At 36.8% G+C, this 16,724-nt stretch overlaps 1 protein-coding gene across 2 annotated transcripts in view; it reads left to right on the top strand.

Moving 5' to 3' along the window:
* The window catches only part of LOC126183499 (DNA damage-regulated autophagy modulator protein 2-like), a 238,448-nt gene that overhangs the window by 201,654 nt on the left and 20,070 nt on the right, over nt 1–16,724 (top strand). For both annotated transcript variants that reach the window (XM_049925537.1, XM_049925538.1), the window contains exons 4-5: nt 2,592–2,800; nt 6,464–6,590. In XM_049925537.1, coding sequence (XP_049781494.1) covers nt 2,592–2,800; nt 6,464–6,590 — 336 coding nt within the window. The remainder of the gene's footprint in view (nt 1–2,591; nt 2,801–6,463; nt 6,591–16,724) is intronic.

The following is a 16,724-nucleotide window of genomic DNA, read 5'->3' as shown; positions in this document are numbered from 1 at the left end:
CAGTTTGTGTACATTCATATATTTATATTTATACAGTTTGTTGTTACCTGTAGTTAAACATTGTGACCTCTAAGTTATTTACAATCAGTTTTGCTCCTTATCAAAAATGTTACATATAGTTAAATATTGTGAAACAAAAGTTATTTTGTAGTTTTTGTAGTAGTGTAAAAAAACTGGATCAATATTGTCCTTTTTAATGGAGTTTAGGTATTTACAAGTTTGAGCCCATTTTCTAATTTCTTTAGTAATCCTTTTAATTGGTGGGTGCTCCAATAGGAATTAATGCTTTGGGAAATGTTTCTTCAAACTTTAATTTAGACTCATACATAAAATTGGAGAATTTTCTATTCACTTAATTTCTGTATATACTCCTTCCCAACTTTCATGTGTTAACTTTAAGGAAAACTCCTGCAAAGCTGATGGAGAGTAGACTCTTTTATATACATTCAGTTTTGATTCTTTTTTTTACAGAAGCTTTTACTTTTATAATCTGACATAGATGGTCAGACAGTCTCAGATTTTTAACAAGTACATCACAGTTTTCTCTGCCTACATCTGTAGCTACATGGTCAGTGGTAGATGATGAATGTGTGGTTATTCTTGTTGCACAGTTGACTAGTGATGACATGCCAAAACTATGTAGCATATTCATAAATGTGTTACTGGTGTAATCTGTTTTAGCTGTATTTATGTTAAAGTCCCCACACAGAAGGATATTATGTTACACATCAACGCTAGTTCTAGGCTTTGTACACTACTGGCCATTAAAATTGCTACACCACGAAGATTATGTGCTACAGACGTGAAATTTAACTGACAGGAAGAAGATGCTGTGATATGCAAATGATTAGCTTTTCAGAGCATTCACACAAGGTTGGCGCCGGTGGCGACACCTACAACGTGCTGACATGAGGAAAGTTTCCAACCGATTTCTCATACACAAACAGCAGTTGACCGGTGTTGCCTGGTGAAACATTGTTGTGATGCCTCGTGTAAGGAGGAGAAATTCGTAAAATAACGTTTCTGACTTTGATAAAGGTCGGATTGTAGCCTATTGTGATTGCGGTGTATCATATCGCGACACTGCTGCTCGCGTTGGTCGAGATCCAATGACTGTTAGCAGAATATGGCATCGGTGGGTTCAGAAGGGTAATATGGAATGCCGTGCTGGAGCCCAACGGCCTCGTATCACTAGCAGTAGAAATGACAGGCATCTTATCCTCATGGCTGTAACGGATCATGCAGCCACGTCTCGATCCCTGAGTCAACAGATGGGGATGTTTGCAAGACTACAACCATCTGCACAAACAGTTCAACAACGTATGCAGTAGCATGGAGTATCAGCTCGGAGACCATGGCCTGCGGTTACCCTTGACGCTGCATCACAGACAGGAGCGCCTGCGATGGTGTACTCAATGACAAACCTGGGTGCACGAATGGCAAAACGTCATTTTTTCAGATGAATCCAGGTTCTGTTTACTGCATGATGATGGTCGCATCCGTGTTTGGCAACATCGTGGTGAACGCACATTGGAAGCGTGTATTCAACATCGCCATACTAACGTATCACCTGGCGTGATGGTATGGGGTGCCATTGGTTACACGTCTCGGTCACCTCTTGTTCGCACTGATGGCACTTTGAACAGTGGACATTACATTTCAGATGTGTTACGACCTGTGGCTCTACCCTTCATTCGATCTCTGCAAAACCCTACATTTCAGCAGGATAATGCACAACCGCATGTTGCAGGTCATGTACGGGCCTTTCTGGATACAGAAAATGTTCGACTGCTGCCCTGGCCAGCACATTCTCCAGATCTCTCACCAATTGAAAACGTCTGGTCACTGGTGGCCGAGCAACTGGCTAGTCACAATATGCCATTCACTACTCTTGATGAACTGTGGTATCGTGTTGAAGCTGCATGGTCAGCTGTACCTGTACACACCATCCAAGCTGTGTTTGACTCAATGCCCAGGCGTATCAAGGCCATTATTATGACCAGACGTGGTTGTTCTGGGTACTGATTTCTCAGGGGCACCCAAACTGAGCAAAAATGTAATCACATGTCAGTTCTGGTATAATATATTTGTCCAATGAATACCCATTTAGCATCTGCATTTCATCTTGGTCGAGCAATTTTAATGGCCAGTAGTGTATAAATTTTGAAAAGAATATCTCTAAATTACCACTGGGAGAATGGTACACACATAATATAGTTAGTTTCTTGGACATAGTTATAGCAACTATCTCTGTTGCTGACACTTCAAAGTCTTTGTCTACACTTAGCATGATAATATCATTTCTGACTTTAAATTCAATACCGTTCTTAACATAAATACATGACCCTATAATGAAAGTTTGTGTTAATTTATCATTTCTGTTTGTATTAAGATGAACCGAAAATTTATATATAAATGTATGTAACTTGACATTTTTGTCCATACATTATTAGTATCATCAAACATCTTATTTTTAAGATTGTAGTAGTAGTTCTGGTTTATACATTTGTTTACAGTGAAAGCCCTATGTCACAATGAATATGATGCAAATCAAGAACAATGTGCTGAAAAAGGATTCCATTCTGTTACAGAATTTCTATGTGTCTATATTAGATATAGACAGGTGACAGAGACTGAGGCAGATAAAGATGAGCTGAACTTTGTTTCAGCAATAATTGGTAGTCTTGCATGTCTGGGACTAGACTTAGTGGCCAATTTCCAGGAAAGAAGTGTATTTGTTGTGCACTTGGTTGGTGCTGGTGTTTGTTTTTTTGGTGGAACAGTTTACTTTGTGATGCAGGTAAGACCTTTAACAACCACTCAGAATGTCAAAATTATTTAGACAAATTTTCTTCAAGAATTTTCAGCCTTCATGACTCTCCACAGAACAAATATACACTGAGAAAAAAAAAAAAAAAATCGCAACACCAAGGAGGAGTTGTGAGATATAAATGAAAGTTGGTAGGTGCATTTCTACACCTGAAAGATGATATCTATTGAAATTTCATGCCAGTTGCGTAAGAATGATGCTAGTAGCACCTCTGAGAGGATGCAAATCACATGTGCTTTAAATACATGCTGTAACAGTTATGAGTATTAGTTATCTATGAGATTGGATGTGGTGAATTGATGTTAGTCAAAAATGCCTTTAAGACCACAAAGATGCCATTGTCAACACCTCACTGTGTTTCATCAAGGTTGCATAATAGGGCTACAAGAAGCTGGATGTTCCTTCTGCAATTTTGCAGAAGGACTTGGCAGAATGTAGCCACTGTACATGATTGATGGTAGTGGTGGTCACGAGAATATATGACCACAAGAAGACTGGCTCTAGATGGCCATGTGGCACTACCTAGAGGGAAGAGCTTCATGTCTGATGTATGGCTCTGGCACCTCGTACTGCATCTACAGCAGCAATGTGAGCAGCAGTTGACACCTCAATGCAATGAACTACTACAAATTGGTTGCTTCAAGGACAGCTCCAAGCCAGATGCCCTATAGCATGCATTCCACTGACTCCAAACTGACACCATTTGTGACTTCAGTGGTGTCAACTGACAGCTCATTGGAGGACAGGTTGAAGGTCTGTTGTGTTTTCTGATGAAAGCTGTTTCTGCCTCAGTGCCAGTGATGGCTGTGTGCTGGTTAGAAGGAGGCTGGTTGAGGGCCTTCACCCAACTTGTCTGTGTGCTAAATGCACTGGACCTGCACCTGGACTTATGCTCTGGAGTGCAATTTTGCTTGATAACAGGAGCATTCTTGTGATTATCCCATGGACTCTGACTGCAAAATAGTATGTCAGTCTGGTGATTTGACCTGTTGTGCTTGCATTCATGAACAGCATTCCAAGGGGCGTTTTCCAACAACATAATGCTCACCCACACACTGCTGTTGTGGCCCAACATGTTCTACAGAGTGTTGACATGTTGCCTTGGCCCACTCGTTCATTAGATTTGTCTCCAATCAAGAGCATATGGGATATCATTGGATGACAACCCCAGCATCATCCACAAAAAACATTAACCATTCTTGTATTGCCCAACCTAGTGCAACAGGCATGGAATTCCGTCCCACAAACTAACATCTGGCAGCTGTATAACACAATGCATGCATGTTTGCATGCTTGCATTCAACACTCTGGTGGTTACACAGGTTATTAATGTATCAGCATTTCACATTTGCAATGTCTCATGTTCACATTAACCTGTGATCTCACAATAGCAATTTGTTAAATATGTTACCCTGTCAGATATATTCCTGAAATTTCATTACTCTACATTAATTATTTATTGATGCGATTTTTTTCAATCAGTGTATACATGAAAATATAGCATCAAATTTAGGTACATATTTCTGCAATTCACATATTCACACATAGTTGTTGTTTCTGGGGCTGTAAGTAATAAGTCTTTACATTAAAAGGCTATTGTTTGCATTGAATCTAGCAACTCACCCCTGCTTCCCTGTGGTAGCACTAAGTATCTATGGCCACATGACATGTTTACAGAGCAATAATAAATTGCATATATAAATCTTCCTTGTGTATCAGTCTTCTGTTGATCAAAACCATATCAAAATCCCTACAGCAGTTCCTGAGATTAACCTTTACATAAAAAAAGGGGGTGGGAAGATTTTAATTTAGTAATACATGTAGAACAAATGTTCCACTCCATATGTTCAGAAACACAAGAGATTGATGTGGTTCTCTGAACAGGAATACGGTAATTTTCATGAATATTGTACTGTAAAACATTAGCTGTGTAACTGGTACAAGATAACACAAAAAGAGGAACTTTTGAAATCAAGTGCAGAAAATACACCATCAGCTAAAGAATACCTTACCATTTAGTGTGCCCCCTATGCTCTCATTCATACAAGCTGCAGATCATACAAGTACTGGGAAAAATAATCATCAGTTGTGATTCTATTGGGGAATGAATACAAACATAAACAAATACAGTGATTGTGTGGTCACCTGTAGATATCAGGATAAACCGTTTCCTCCTGCAAGTTATATAGAACAGGTGACTGTCATCACTGGGTAGATTTTAATGCTTGTTCATTTCAGGAACTCACTTTACACAGATGACATATGACAATATGGTTCATAGTTTCCTCTCAGGTAATATTATACCTTCCTTGTCTGAAAATGATCAGGTAATAATGACTCTCAGTTTGGATCAGTATGTTGGAAAGCTGTAATCTTTTGTTACGCTTACATTGGGCAATTTTCTGCAACTTCAAAATCCCTGATTTTAACAGGATTATGTAACATCAAATCCAGAACACAAGGAAGTCAATTACAGTTGTGAAAAACTTTTTGCTTAAGAATGTCAAGTCAAAATCAGTGTTGATTCCCTCATATCTGAGATCACTCAGTTGATTACTGTGTGAAATTGTTCCCTTATAAAGCTATCTAAAAAATTGTCTTCATGATTTGGTGAATGACTCTGAGTGAATTAAAACAATGAACTTACGAGAACATTCATGGCATACCAGGTGATGTGTTGGCGTGAGCCAGTGGGCACATTAATACATGTAAAGGAGAAAGCTATGTACACTATGTAATTTTCAGTCATTAATAATTTGAATTACTATCTTTTGAAAGGCTATTTTAGTTGTAATAGTCCATTTTCAATCAGTAAAACACTTTCATTAGAATTATTCTGACTTTGAAGGGGTTTTCAAAAGTTTCCTTTGCTGTGTATTACAGTTGAACAAAATGTCCTCATAAATAATGAAATATTCCATTTTGTCTTCTTAAATCAAGCTGAGGTAAGTTTATTCATTTTTCAATACTTTCACTAAAAGTACTTTTAAAATATCTGTTGGGAACGTGTGCTTTATTGTAAACAGAAGAGTTTTCCAAGTGATTATTCAGTTTGATGACAACTGAGGTTACAATTAGCTCTTGATTTCTTTATATCATGAAGAGATATAATCACTTGTATGGCAAATAGGCCAGTTCATGATTTATGCTATTCATATTTTCATTCACATTTTATGTTTCTATTGGGGGACCTTTCCTGTAATTTTGATATTTTAATTTGACTTCAGTTTTGATGAATCAGCTAATACAGGACAGTGCACTAGTTCTTGTTTTCTTGTTATCCTCCTCTAACATGATCCTCTGCATTGCCATTAGATAAAATTGTCTTGGCTGCACTATTCCTAATATGATTTAATATTGAGTCAGAGAGTTATGATCTTTCTTCTCATTTCCTTTGTCTCTCAAGATAGACTTAGTTACTCAGTTTTTTAATATTATTTTTGATACAATGCTCACTTCAAATTACTACTGATATACATGTCTTTACTGCTTGTAGGTAGTTTATCACTCTATTAAAGTATCAGACACTAATATTAGAATTAAATTTTAAAATATTTCTTCATTCTGTACTTTTCTTGTGCAGTTTGCAATATAGTTGTGTTTTTAATATTAAACTTTTATGAATGATTTCAGACAATAATAACACGACGCATGAAACAACAGAAACTATTTTATGTGCGTCTTTTATTGTCATTAATATGCTGTTGCTGCTGCTTCTCCACAGTAATACCAGGGGGCATTGCCATGTTTATATTTGATGGTATGATAACAGTTTCACAGGTGACATAAAAAACTATGTTTAAATTAAGTGATTTAACATTTATTTTTTTTCTGTAATTTCAGTCATCTCACATCCAATTTGTGGAGATGTGACTGTTTTCCTTGATTACCCTCCATAACTGTGTTTTCTTCTTGATGCTTTGTGGATGTGGTTGTTGCAGTGTGCTCCTTCAGTTTAAACTTATCTCTCTTGTTACTTTCATACCAACAAAACTATATTTTTGGACATGTAATTGGTGCATTTATAGTGAGTAACTGAAATGCAATAATATCAGTGATACAAATTATATATGGTGAACCTGAAACATAGTGACATAAAAAATAAATTATTATAGCATATTAGGTGTGATGTTAGTTGTCGGTAGCCAGTGAATCACCACACTGCGTAGCTCTCTAGATAGGCAGAACTATCATATTAAGACGATATTTGTGACATGATATTGCAAAACACCAGTCTATAATTACTTACAAGCTTGTGGATTTTATTATACTGTCAGCAGACATCTTGGTTTTGCAGTCACTAGTGTGATAAGACATTTACAAAATATATCTCATTAACCAGATCCTGTTATTTCCAAGCTTGTTGAAGAGGAATGGAGTATCATGTTCACAGCACTGTGACAGCATTCAATGACACCATGTCCAGGGAGATTCTTCCTGTCAGATTCTAGTTCATGGGTGAATATTAAAGAGAACTAGTAAGTTCATGAAGTTGTAAGTGGAGCCATAAGCAAGTAATAATGCTATGTGAATCTGTGACTCACATTTTCTGACTGAATGAGTCAGAACCCGAGTGTTCTCTGCATCTTTAGCTTGTTGGAATGCTGAATGTACTGGTACTCACAACTTGGCACTAGAATGATACCACACTTTTTTCTTTGAGAATGTTATGCCATAAAGAAGACCATAGCAGTTTAGCACATTTCATAAAGTGATGTTAGCTGCTATGATTTGAATTTGCTGTCAGTTATATGACTACCCATCTCCTTCAGTATGAGTTAAAGGCTGAAAGACAATTAGGCAGTGTGCTACTGAGGTACATCAGCTCTTAAATTTTGAAAACATTGTTGGGAACAGCAGTGATCTGATTAAATAATTTGAAGTAATAATCAGTCTTGATTGCAAATTTTTATTAAAAATTGAAAATCACATGTCAGTGGTAATTGGTTTTAATTACATCTAGATCATCATCATACCATGTCTCTGGAATGCAAAAAATAATTTTTGTTTCAGCGTAACAGATACCGAAATTATAAAATCTGTGTACACAGTAAAATATGGATGCATGGTCATTGTAACATAAGATGGTTCTTATAGCATTAGGTGGTGAGCAGAGATGGTGCGCAGAGCACTGCCAAGTGGCGGAAAACACCTCTGGCAACAATGACACTTGTAAGTGCTCTCCTCATTGTCTCTGTTCACCACATAATGGTATAAGAAGCTTCTTATTTTATTATAATTGTGTGTCCATATTTTACTGTGTAGATGGATTTTGTAATTTTGGTACCTTTTACACTCCAAGGAAAATTATGTTTGCACTCCAGAGAAATGGTCTGATGATAATCTATATATGATTAGAACCCATTACCACTGACCTGCGATTTTTAATTTTTAATAAAAATCTGCAATCAAGACTGATTATTATTTCACATTATTGCAGTTCTGTTTTATTGTCTTTGGTGCCAGAATTACCTGTACCAAACTACAAAAAAATTTTGTTTGCCCATGTCAGGATGAAACACTGCTGATACTATTCCTTACTCCAGAAGTCCATATTGTTGTTCACCTCCATCTCTAATGTCAATAGGTCATTAAACCCTGTTGTACCCTCTTTCATTATTCAGCTGAATCATCAATCACCTTTATGAGTTATAGATGATTTGTGTGTGTAACTGCAAAAAGCATAATGACAAGAATCTCAAGACACTATAAGTAATCATTGATTTGACCTGTCACAATACATCATTTTTGTTAGGAAAAATGAGATGCTATTCCACTTTGGTTTTTGAATGTTAATCATTGCTTAGTTACATCTAAAAGCAAATAATTACTGCCTTATGTATGATTTAGTGTTGTATGAAGTCTGATAAAGATATGAGTACTGGTACTGAAAAAGAGTGTAGCAATTTTCTTGTGCAAAGGCACACTGTACAGTTTTCATTGTAGCTAATAAGTAAAACATGCAATTTTTTCCACGAACAAAATCTAGTAATGTACTGTAAGGCACCCTGCAATATATCTGACAAACAGGTATCAGAGATTTTTTTTGGGTAGGGAGGAGGGGGGGGGGGTTACAAGAGTCTTTCCCTGCCATTTAATATTTCAGTTTAACATCACATTTTATATTTGTAAGGTTGATCAGTCATGTCCTGTTTTAGCAGAAAACATAGGTTGAATATGGCACATTAGGCTGTGTGTTAACTTTTTATGTGTGCAACTGACTGGATACAAGTAAGGCAAAATGAAAATTCTGTCCTAGTTTCAATGACAATATGATGCTAGAGAGCACTCAGCTCAAAAATCTGTATCAAACACAGTCAGACAGTTAAGTATGTGAGGTGACACAGTTCCCAAGACAACTTGATAATAATATTATATGGCTTGTGAAATGTTTCAAGCCTTTAGACAATAGGCCATTCCAGCAGCTTTCATGATGGTACTGTAAATTCAACAGTGAGTGTTGTTGTTGATAATGAAAGGGGAGGGGGATCAGTGAGAACACATAGCCTATTCCTATTGAATAGCACAAGTATGCCCACTGAGCGTAATTTCAAAATCCAGCAGACTGTTTTTAACAGTGTGAGATGCTTCACACTGGGACACTGACGAAAGGTTTTGAGATTTAACCCAGGACATTAGCACAGTGGCTCATGGATGATAACTTTATTCTACAACCTTTCGCTCTCTCTCTCTCTCTCTTTCTCTCTCTCTCTCTCTCTCTCTCTCTCTCTCTCTCTCTCTCTCTCTCTCTCTCTCTCTCTCTCTCCCTACCTCCCTCCCTCCCTCCCTCCCTCCCTCCCTCCCTCCCTATGTCCCTCTCTTTTCCAACCAAATTGGTGGTGAAACTTTCTACCACCATTATCATTCTACATCTGGTTCAAGTATCACCAAAGGACTCATATTCGGGAGGCCATCCTGATTTAGGTTTTCCATGATTTCCCTAAATTGCATGAGGCAAATGTCAGGATGGTTCCTTTAAAAGGACATAGCTGATTTCCTTCCTGATCCTTCCCTAATCTTAGCTAGTGTTCCATCTCTAATGACCTCACTGTTGATGGAATGTTAAACATTTATCTCCTCCTCCTTCAAGTATCACTCTACTACTCTGACATAGCAACTTCAGCTATGGAGCCAGTTTACTTTCAAGATAAGAAAGGCAGCACCACCCATGGCAAGACAATCAGTGTTGGTTAACAATGGTTGCCAATCATTCCCCTGTGACTATACACATTAAACACAAAGAACGTTCTCACAAAGAGCTAGAGAACTAAAGTGGCACACATGATAAAACTCAGTCAACAGTAATATAACAGAATGAGTCACCCTTCACACTGTTGCCAACAATGAGTCAGGTTTACAGATGGCAAATGTACTAAGAGACTAATGAACTGGACAGCCTAAATGAATGTGGCTATGTGATGGTGCGAGTCAAAATCCAAGATTTCCTGTTGGCCCTTTTTGTCACTATCTGAGGATAAATTATGAAGAACTGTTACATAGAATTTTTACATAACCAAATTCGACATTTGATACAGATGTAGCTCCCAAAGGTAACAACGATCCATTTGAGGCTGCTAACTTTATTCATAAATGATACAATAACTATGCAAATAAACTTCAACATTACATCTGGTCTTTCCAGTCCCTTGGCTTGAACATTATTTGGAATCTACTGTCAGTTTTAATGCAGATAATCTAGAGCATCATCAAACAAGTTAAAGATACACCATAAAACTGGCAAAGGACTCCATCAGCAAATTGTAGTAAATAAGGTAAAGTCTGAACCTCCTCACCAATGAGCAAAAAAATTAAACAAAAAAATTCTTGATCTAAAAGTATACATCCATAATGTACAAGGGCTCAAAACCAAACTTAATGAATTAGAAATTTTGTTATCAAGTGCAAGTGAACTGTCAGATACACAGATATTATGTATTAATGAACATTGCATGAGGTCTTTTGAAATAGAACTTGTTGTGATACCACATTTTAAACTCGTGGGTCACTTCTCAAGAACATCTTACAAAGGTGGAGGCAGTTGCATATTTGTAAAAGACAACATTACTGCTACACCACTTGATATTTGCAATTCGTATAGTATTGAAAAAGATATAGAACTGTCAGGTGTAGAGCTTACAGATCTAAATGTTTATATAATAGCACTTTACAGGTCACCCTCTGGTAACATAGCGACCTTCTACAAAAATCTAGCACCAGTAATAGAAAATCTAAGTAAAAGAAAATCATATAGTGTTCTAATATGTGGTGACTATAATATAGATTTTCTCTCAGAAAACTCTAGCCATCTAAGCATTAAAAATTTTATGAACAGCTACAACCTAGACCTAATGGTTAACACTCCAACCAGGATAACAAATCACAGTACCACTTGTCTGGATCTAGTACAATATAAATTGTACTGTATCCTCTGTCAAACTAGGATTTTTCAGACCACAATGCATTAATTATGCAGGTCTGGTTGCAAAATAACAGTCACGAACACAATAAAATCACTGTACAGAGGAGAAACTTCAATAAAACCCACATGCATACTTTCCTCTTTGATATACAAAATGAAAACTGGCAAAATGTATATGAGGCTCAAACAGTATACAGCAAATATGAAGCATTCTTGGATATTTTCTGTTATTATTTTAATTGCCACTTTCCCTTACAAACAAAATGTATCACCAAAGATAGAAAACTCTCCAGCTGGATCACCCCAGGAATCATTAGATCATCACAAAGAAAAAGAGAACTTTTTTACATGAGCAAATCCAAACTAGGCAGTAGTGAAGCATTTAAGTCATACTTTACTCTATATAAAAAGATATTAAAGAACGTAGTAAATGGAGCCAAAAAGCTACAGAATGATAACTACCTCAAATTGTCATCAAATAAGAGCAAAAGCATGTGGCAACTTATTAATATGAATACTAATAGAGGAAAACAGCTACAAAGTGATATTAGCTTAAAAATAAATGGAAAATTAGTCTCCAGTGGGAAAGAAACAGCAGAGGAATTCAATAACTACTTTACAGAAACAGTAGAAAACCTGGCAAACCATCTTAAAAATAGCTGTCCCTTACAACTAGAACCAAACTTACGCTCTGAGACTCTATTTTTAAGGCCTACATCTGAAATTGAAATAGAAAAGACACTTCATAGCAAAATTTAAAAAAAATCATCTGCTGGACAAGATCAAATCCCATGCTTCCTCCTTCATAATTGCAGTAACTTTATCAGTAAACCCCTAGCTCACATAATAAACTTCTCATTCCCGAATTGTACATTTCCTGGTATGCTCAAAATTGCAAAAATTATACCTGTCCAACAAAAAGGAAGCAAAGAGGATCCCAGTAATTATCGACCCATTGCACTGCTTTCAACTTTTAGTAAAGTATTTGAATATATAATGGCCACCAGAATCATGTCCTTTCTAGACAAAGAAAATATCCTGTCACCTGCTCAGTTCAGCTTCCAAAGTAAGAAAGCTACAACAGATGCAATACAAGAATTTCTAGATCATGCACTGGAGCTTGTGGACAAAAAACTCCCAGCCATAGGTATCTTCCTAGATCTAACAAAGGCATTCGACATGGTTAATCATAGTATACTTCTGCAAAAGATGCATTCCTATGGAATAAGAGGAAATGCCTATGACTGGTTTAAAAGCTATCTGGAAGATCGACAGCAGTATGTCGAATTAAATGAAACTAAGCTCTCAGGTACAGCTAGCACTGTACATTCCTCCATACATACCATAAAGCAAGGCATTCCCCAAGGCTCCGTCCTGGGCCCTTTGCTGTTCTTACTTTACATAAATGACCTTCCTCACAGCCTACCAAACACAGAAATCCTTTTATTTGCTGACGACACCTCTATACTCATATCTGCGCCCGAACAAATTCTCCAATCTAATATAGATAGAACCACAGATCAAATAAGTCGATGGCTTCAAAGTAACAGGCTGCTGATTAATGCAAAAAAGACAATTGGAATAACCTTTCACACTGCCCAAAACAGAAATCCATTACTATCACTGGAAAAAATAATGTTAAACTTGAAAATGAAATAAAATTTTTGGGGGTCACTATTACTGATACGCTCACATGGAAAAGGCACATTGATGTTACCAGCACAAAACTTAGTAAAGTATGCTTCATGATTAGATCAATAAGGAACGTCACTAACACAAGTACCCTAACCACAATGTACCATGCACTCTTTCACTCTGTACTTAACTACGGAATCATCTTCTGGGGCCAAAACTCTGAATCAATTAAGATATTCAAACTGCAAAAGAAGATAGTCAGAACAATTATGTTCAAAAAACAAAGAGACACTAGTAAACCATTATTTAAGAAACTAAATATTTTGCCCCTCCCATGCCAATACATACTAGAATTATTATTCTTTACCAAAAAAAGTATCAACAAAATTAGCAAAAATATGGACTACCACGATTATGGCACAAGATCAAAAACCTCTCTAAGAATACTTCCCCACTCTACAAAACTGTACAGTGATGGTGTCAAGTGCATGGGAATAAAATTATATAATCATCTTCCAACTTCTATACAAGAAATCCAAGAAATAAATAAATTCAAACAGACAGTGAAATCTCTTTTAATAAAAGACTGCTTTTATACCAGCCAGGAATATTTGGAATCAAAATTGTCTTAGTGCATGATAATGTATCAAAGCTGAATGTTGTTAAGGCAGTTTTGTCACATCATGTAACAATTCTCTGTAAAGCTGTAACTTTAAGTAACATAATTTTGTAGGTAATGTAAAATAATCTTTCTTCTGTATTCTTGTTTACTGTTTTAGACTCCTGTAAACTGTATATTTGTATTGACTTATCCCATATCAGTTGTGCAAGCCATTGTACTGATTTGATCTATGGGACAAATAATAAATAAATAAATAAATAAATAAAGCACATTCCCTCCCTTTTGTTGCTGATGGAACTCATTCTTACATCATATGATTCACTGCACACAATTCCTTTGAGAACAATTCACAAAAGTGTACATTCATTTTGCCAGAATTTCCAGTTGTATGATATGCTAGTGATGAACACTGCATATCAATGATCTTCATTCAAAGTTACACACCATTCTGATAACTATCTGCATACTAAAAGAAACAGGTTATTGCTTTGACTGATCTTACATTCATCTGTTAATTATATTTGCACCATTGTGTGACAAATCACACTGTGTTTATCTTGAGTAGTATAATTTTATATTCTATGTTGGTAACAAAGATTTGTAATATTTTTATGCAAAACAGACAGCTGATAATTTCATGATTTCTATCAAAAGTTATATTTATCTTGGTCATTGCCAGAAAATGATAGGTTGGAAATACATACTACTCTTTTTTAGTTTAAATGTATAATCTATATCATATATGTATACCTGCATCATCCATTCTACTATATTTGGCACAGGATGAATTCACTGACAATAATTTTTGTATGTACCAAGGGCAGACATTTTGAAACCTCCTGCCCTGTATCAGGACATGGAATAAGAAACTTGGCCCAGAACCTCTCTTTCACCTACAAAATTGCACAGTTCTCCTGTGTAGCTTGCAGAACTTGCACTCAAAAGGGTATTGCAAAGAAATGGCTTAGCTGTGGACTAGAGGATGGTTTTCAGAATGAATACATCACTCAGTAGCAGAGCGTGCACACATGGCACATTCTGGAAATAGCACTTTCATTGTTCTAAAGATACACAATTTAAAAGCAAAGCCTGCAGATTTTCTATCCTGTTATAGCTAATTGCATGTTCCATGGGTTACTTGAACAGTATATTGTAATGAAATGGAATGAAGCAGTTTACAAATTATTAACATAATTTAAGATTTCAATGTTGCTTCAACTACCACTGATACTGCTATATTTTTTCTTAACTGTTTATTACTAGCATGTCTGACTGCTGTACACAGAACCCAGATTTAGCCCTTGGTATAATGCAGTCAGGGATTTTCCTTGACTGCAGTGAGATACACTAAGCCTTCTGAGGTCAACTGAAGAACTTCTTGAATTAACAGTAACATTTTCACTCTCATATAAGACATTAACAGCTGGGAGAGTAATTGCCTGATCACATAGCCCTCCAGCATTTCCATTGAATCATAGCAGGCAAATGTGCTGTAACATAATAATCCCATGAAGTTTTGTTTAACTTATAGTGTGCTAAATAATATGTGTTCTCACTTCTGCACAGAGGCAATAATAATTAAGCCATGCATCCAGCACATACGCATACATACACACACACACACACACACACACACACACACACACACACACTGCCCTTGGAAATCTTAGTGAAATAATATAAGTACTCCTTCAAAGCCAACTGACAGAAACACAAGTACATATACATAGTTATGTTGTACTGCCTGGCTAAATTTTTCCTTTTCTTTAGCTCAATTGTGCAGGGTTGTATTGGGTGCAGTGGGTAAGAGGGACAAGGGGGAAGGGAGTGATGGAGGGAGAGGGGACTGGTGGTGGGAAAGGAGATGCAGCAAGAGAATGGGATAAGAGTGATGAACTGAAGTGAGAATCAGGAGGAGAGAGGTGGAGATTGGTGTGAGAGAGGGGCTAGGAGAGAATCAGGCCAGGAGACAGTTCCTTGCCAGGTAATTTACAGGCTCTGGTACTGGGGTTAGGAGTCCAGGTGGTATGAGTTATGAAAGAGCCATTGCAGTTGAATATGTTGTGCTCAGAAGAAAGTTCTGCCACAGGGTAGGCAACTTTCCTCTTGGCCACAGTTTGGTGGTAGCCATTAATTGGTCAGGTGACCAACTATATCTTCACCCAACTACTACTTCTTTGACGGAAAATTTATAAACAAAGCCACATGAGAGTTGTGGGAATCCTAATGGCACACTCATATTTCCACGTATTTATTGGCCATCTAGAGGAATCCTTTCTAGTCATCTAGGATCTTAACTTGTTGATGATATCTTCATGATGTGAATCCAGGTCTGTGATACTATCCTCATTTCTTAACAGCCTTAATCTCTTCTCTGTTATCCATAACATTTCGCTGTCTTCAGCTCAGGATACCTTCTTGCTTGAGACTGACTACAATCTCTTCAACAGCGATGTGATACAAAGTGCACCAATTATCAACAGTACCTCCTATTTAACAGCTACCATTCCTTCCACATTAAACAAGCCCTTCTGATAAAATACAGGCATCTGTGAATATTGAAGCACATCCTCCACCAAGGCTTCAACTACCTTTCATTGCGCCCTGCATCCTGTTTTAAATTTTTCTCAGCTCTTCCAGAGTGACAGTCTGTTGCCTCGCCAGTCTATGAAGTATCCTAGTTCACCCTTATGACAGACAGCTTTGCAAAAGTGATGTATACCAAGAATAGTATACCATACCTTGCAAGGGAACCGTTCAGTCTGACATGTTGAAACGAGCTCTGAAATTTTTTATACAGGAGCAATATACTGAAAGTAACACTGTGTCAAAATTTTTGCTGCTAAGACATGCCACATGTATTTTTCAAAAAAAGTTATAAAATTGCCATATTTGTAGCTCACCAAGGGACTGGAGCAACATACACCCCTCTGTAGCAGACAGCGAACACTAAACATAGCAAGAGCTATCATAGCACATCAGTAAACAGATAGCACGGCACAACATGGCCATAATTTGTAAGGCAAATTTCAGATTCTTTTGATAGTTTCTCAGATACAGTTGTTCACAGTTAGTATTCACTCAAATTTGCAACTCATTTAATATCCTTAATAATTAGCAGTTGTCTTTACAATATCACTAAGTGTTAACAATTATGATAAAAATGAATTAATTTTCTTCATGTTTTCTTCGCATATGTTTGCTAATGGTATAGGTCT

The sequence above is a fragment of the Schistocerca cancellata genome, chromosome 4 (assembly GCF_023864275.1).
Source record: "Schistocerca cancellata isolate TAMUIC-IGC-003103 chromosome 4, iqSchCanc2.1, whole genome shotgun sequence".
In the NCBI taxonomy this organism is placed as follows: domain Eukaryota; kingdom Metazoa; phylum Arthropoda; class Insecta; order Orthoptera; family Acrididae; genus Schistocerca; species Schistocerca cancellata.
The sequence above is the reverse complement of the archived record's forward strand: the minus strand, read 5'-3'. Positions and strand labels throughout refer to the sequence as shown.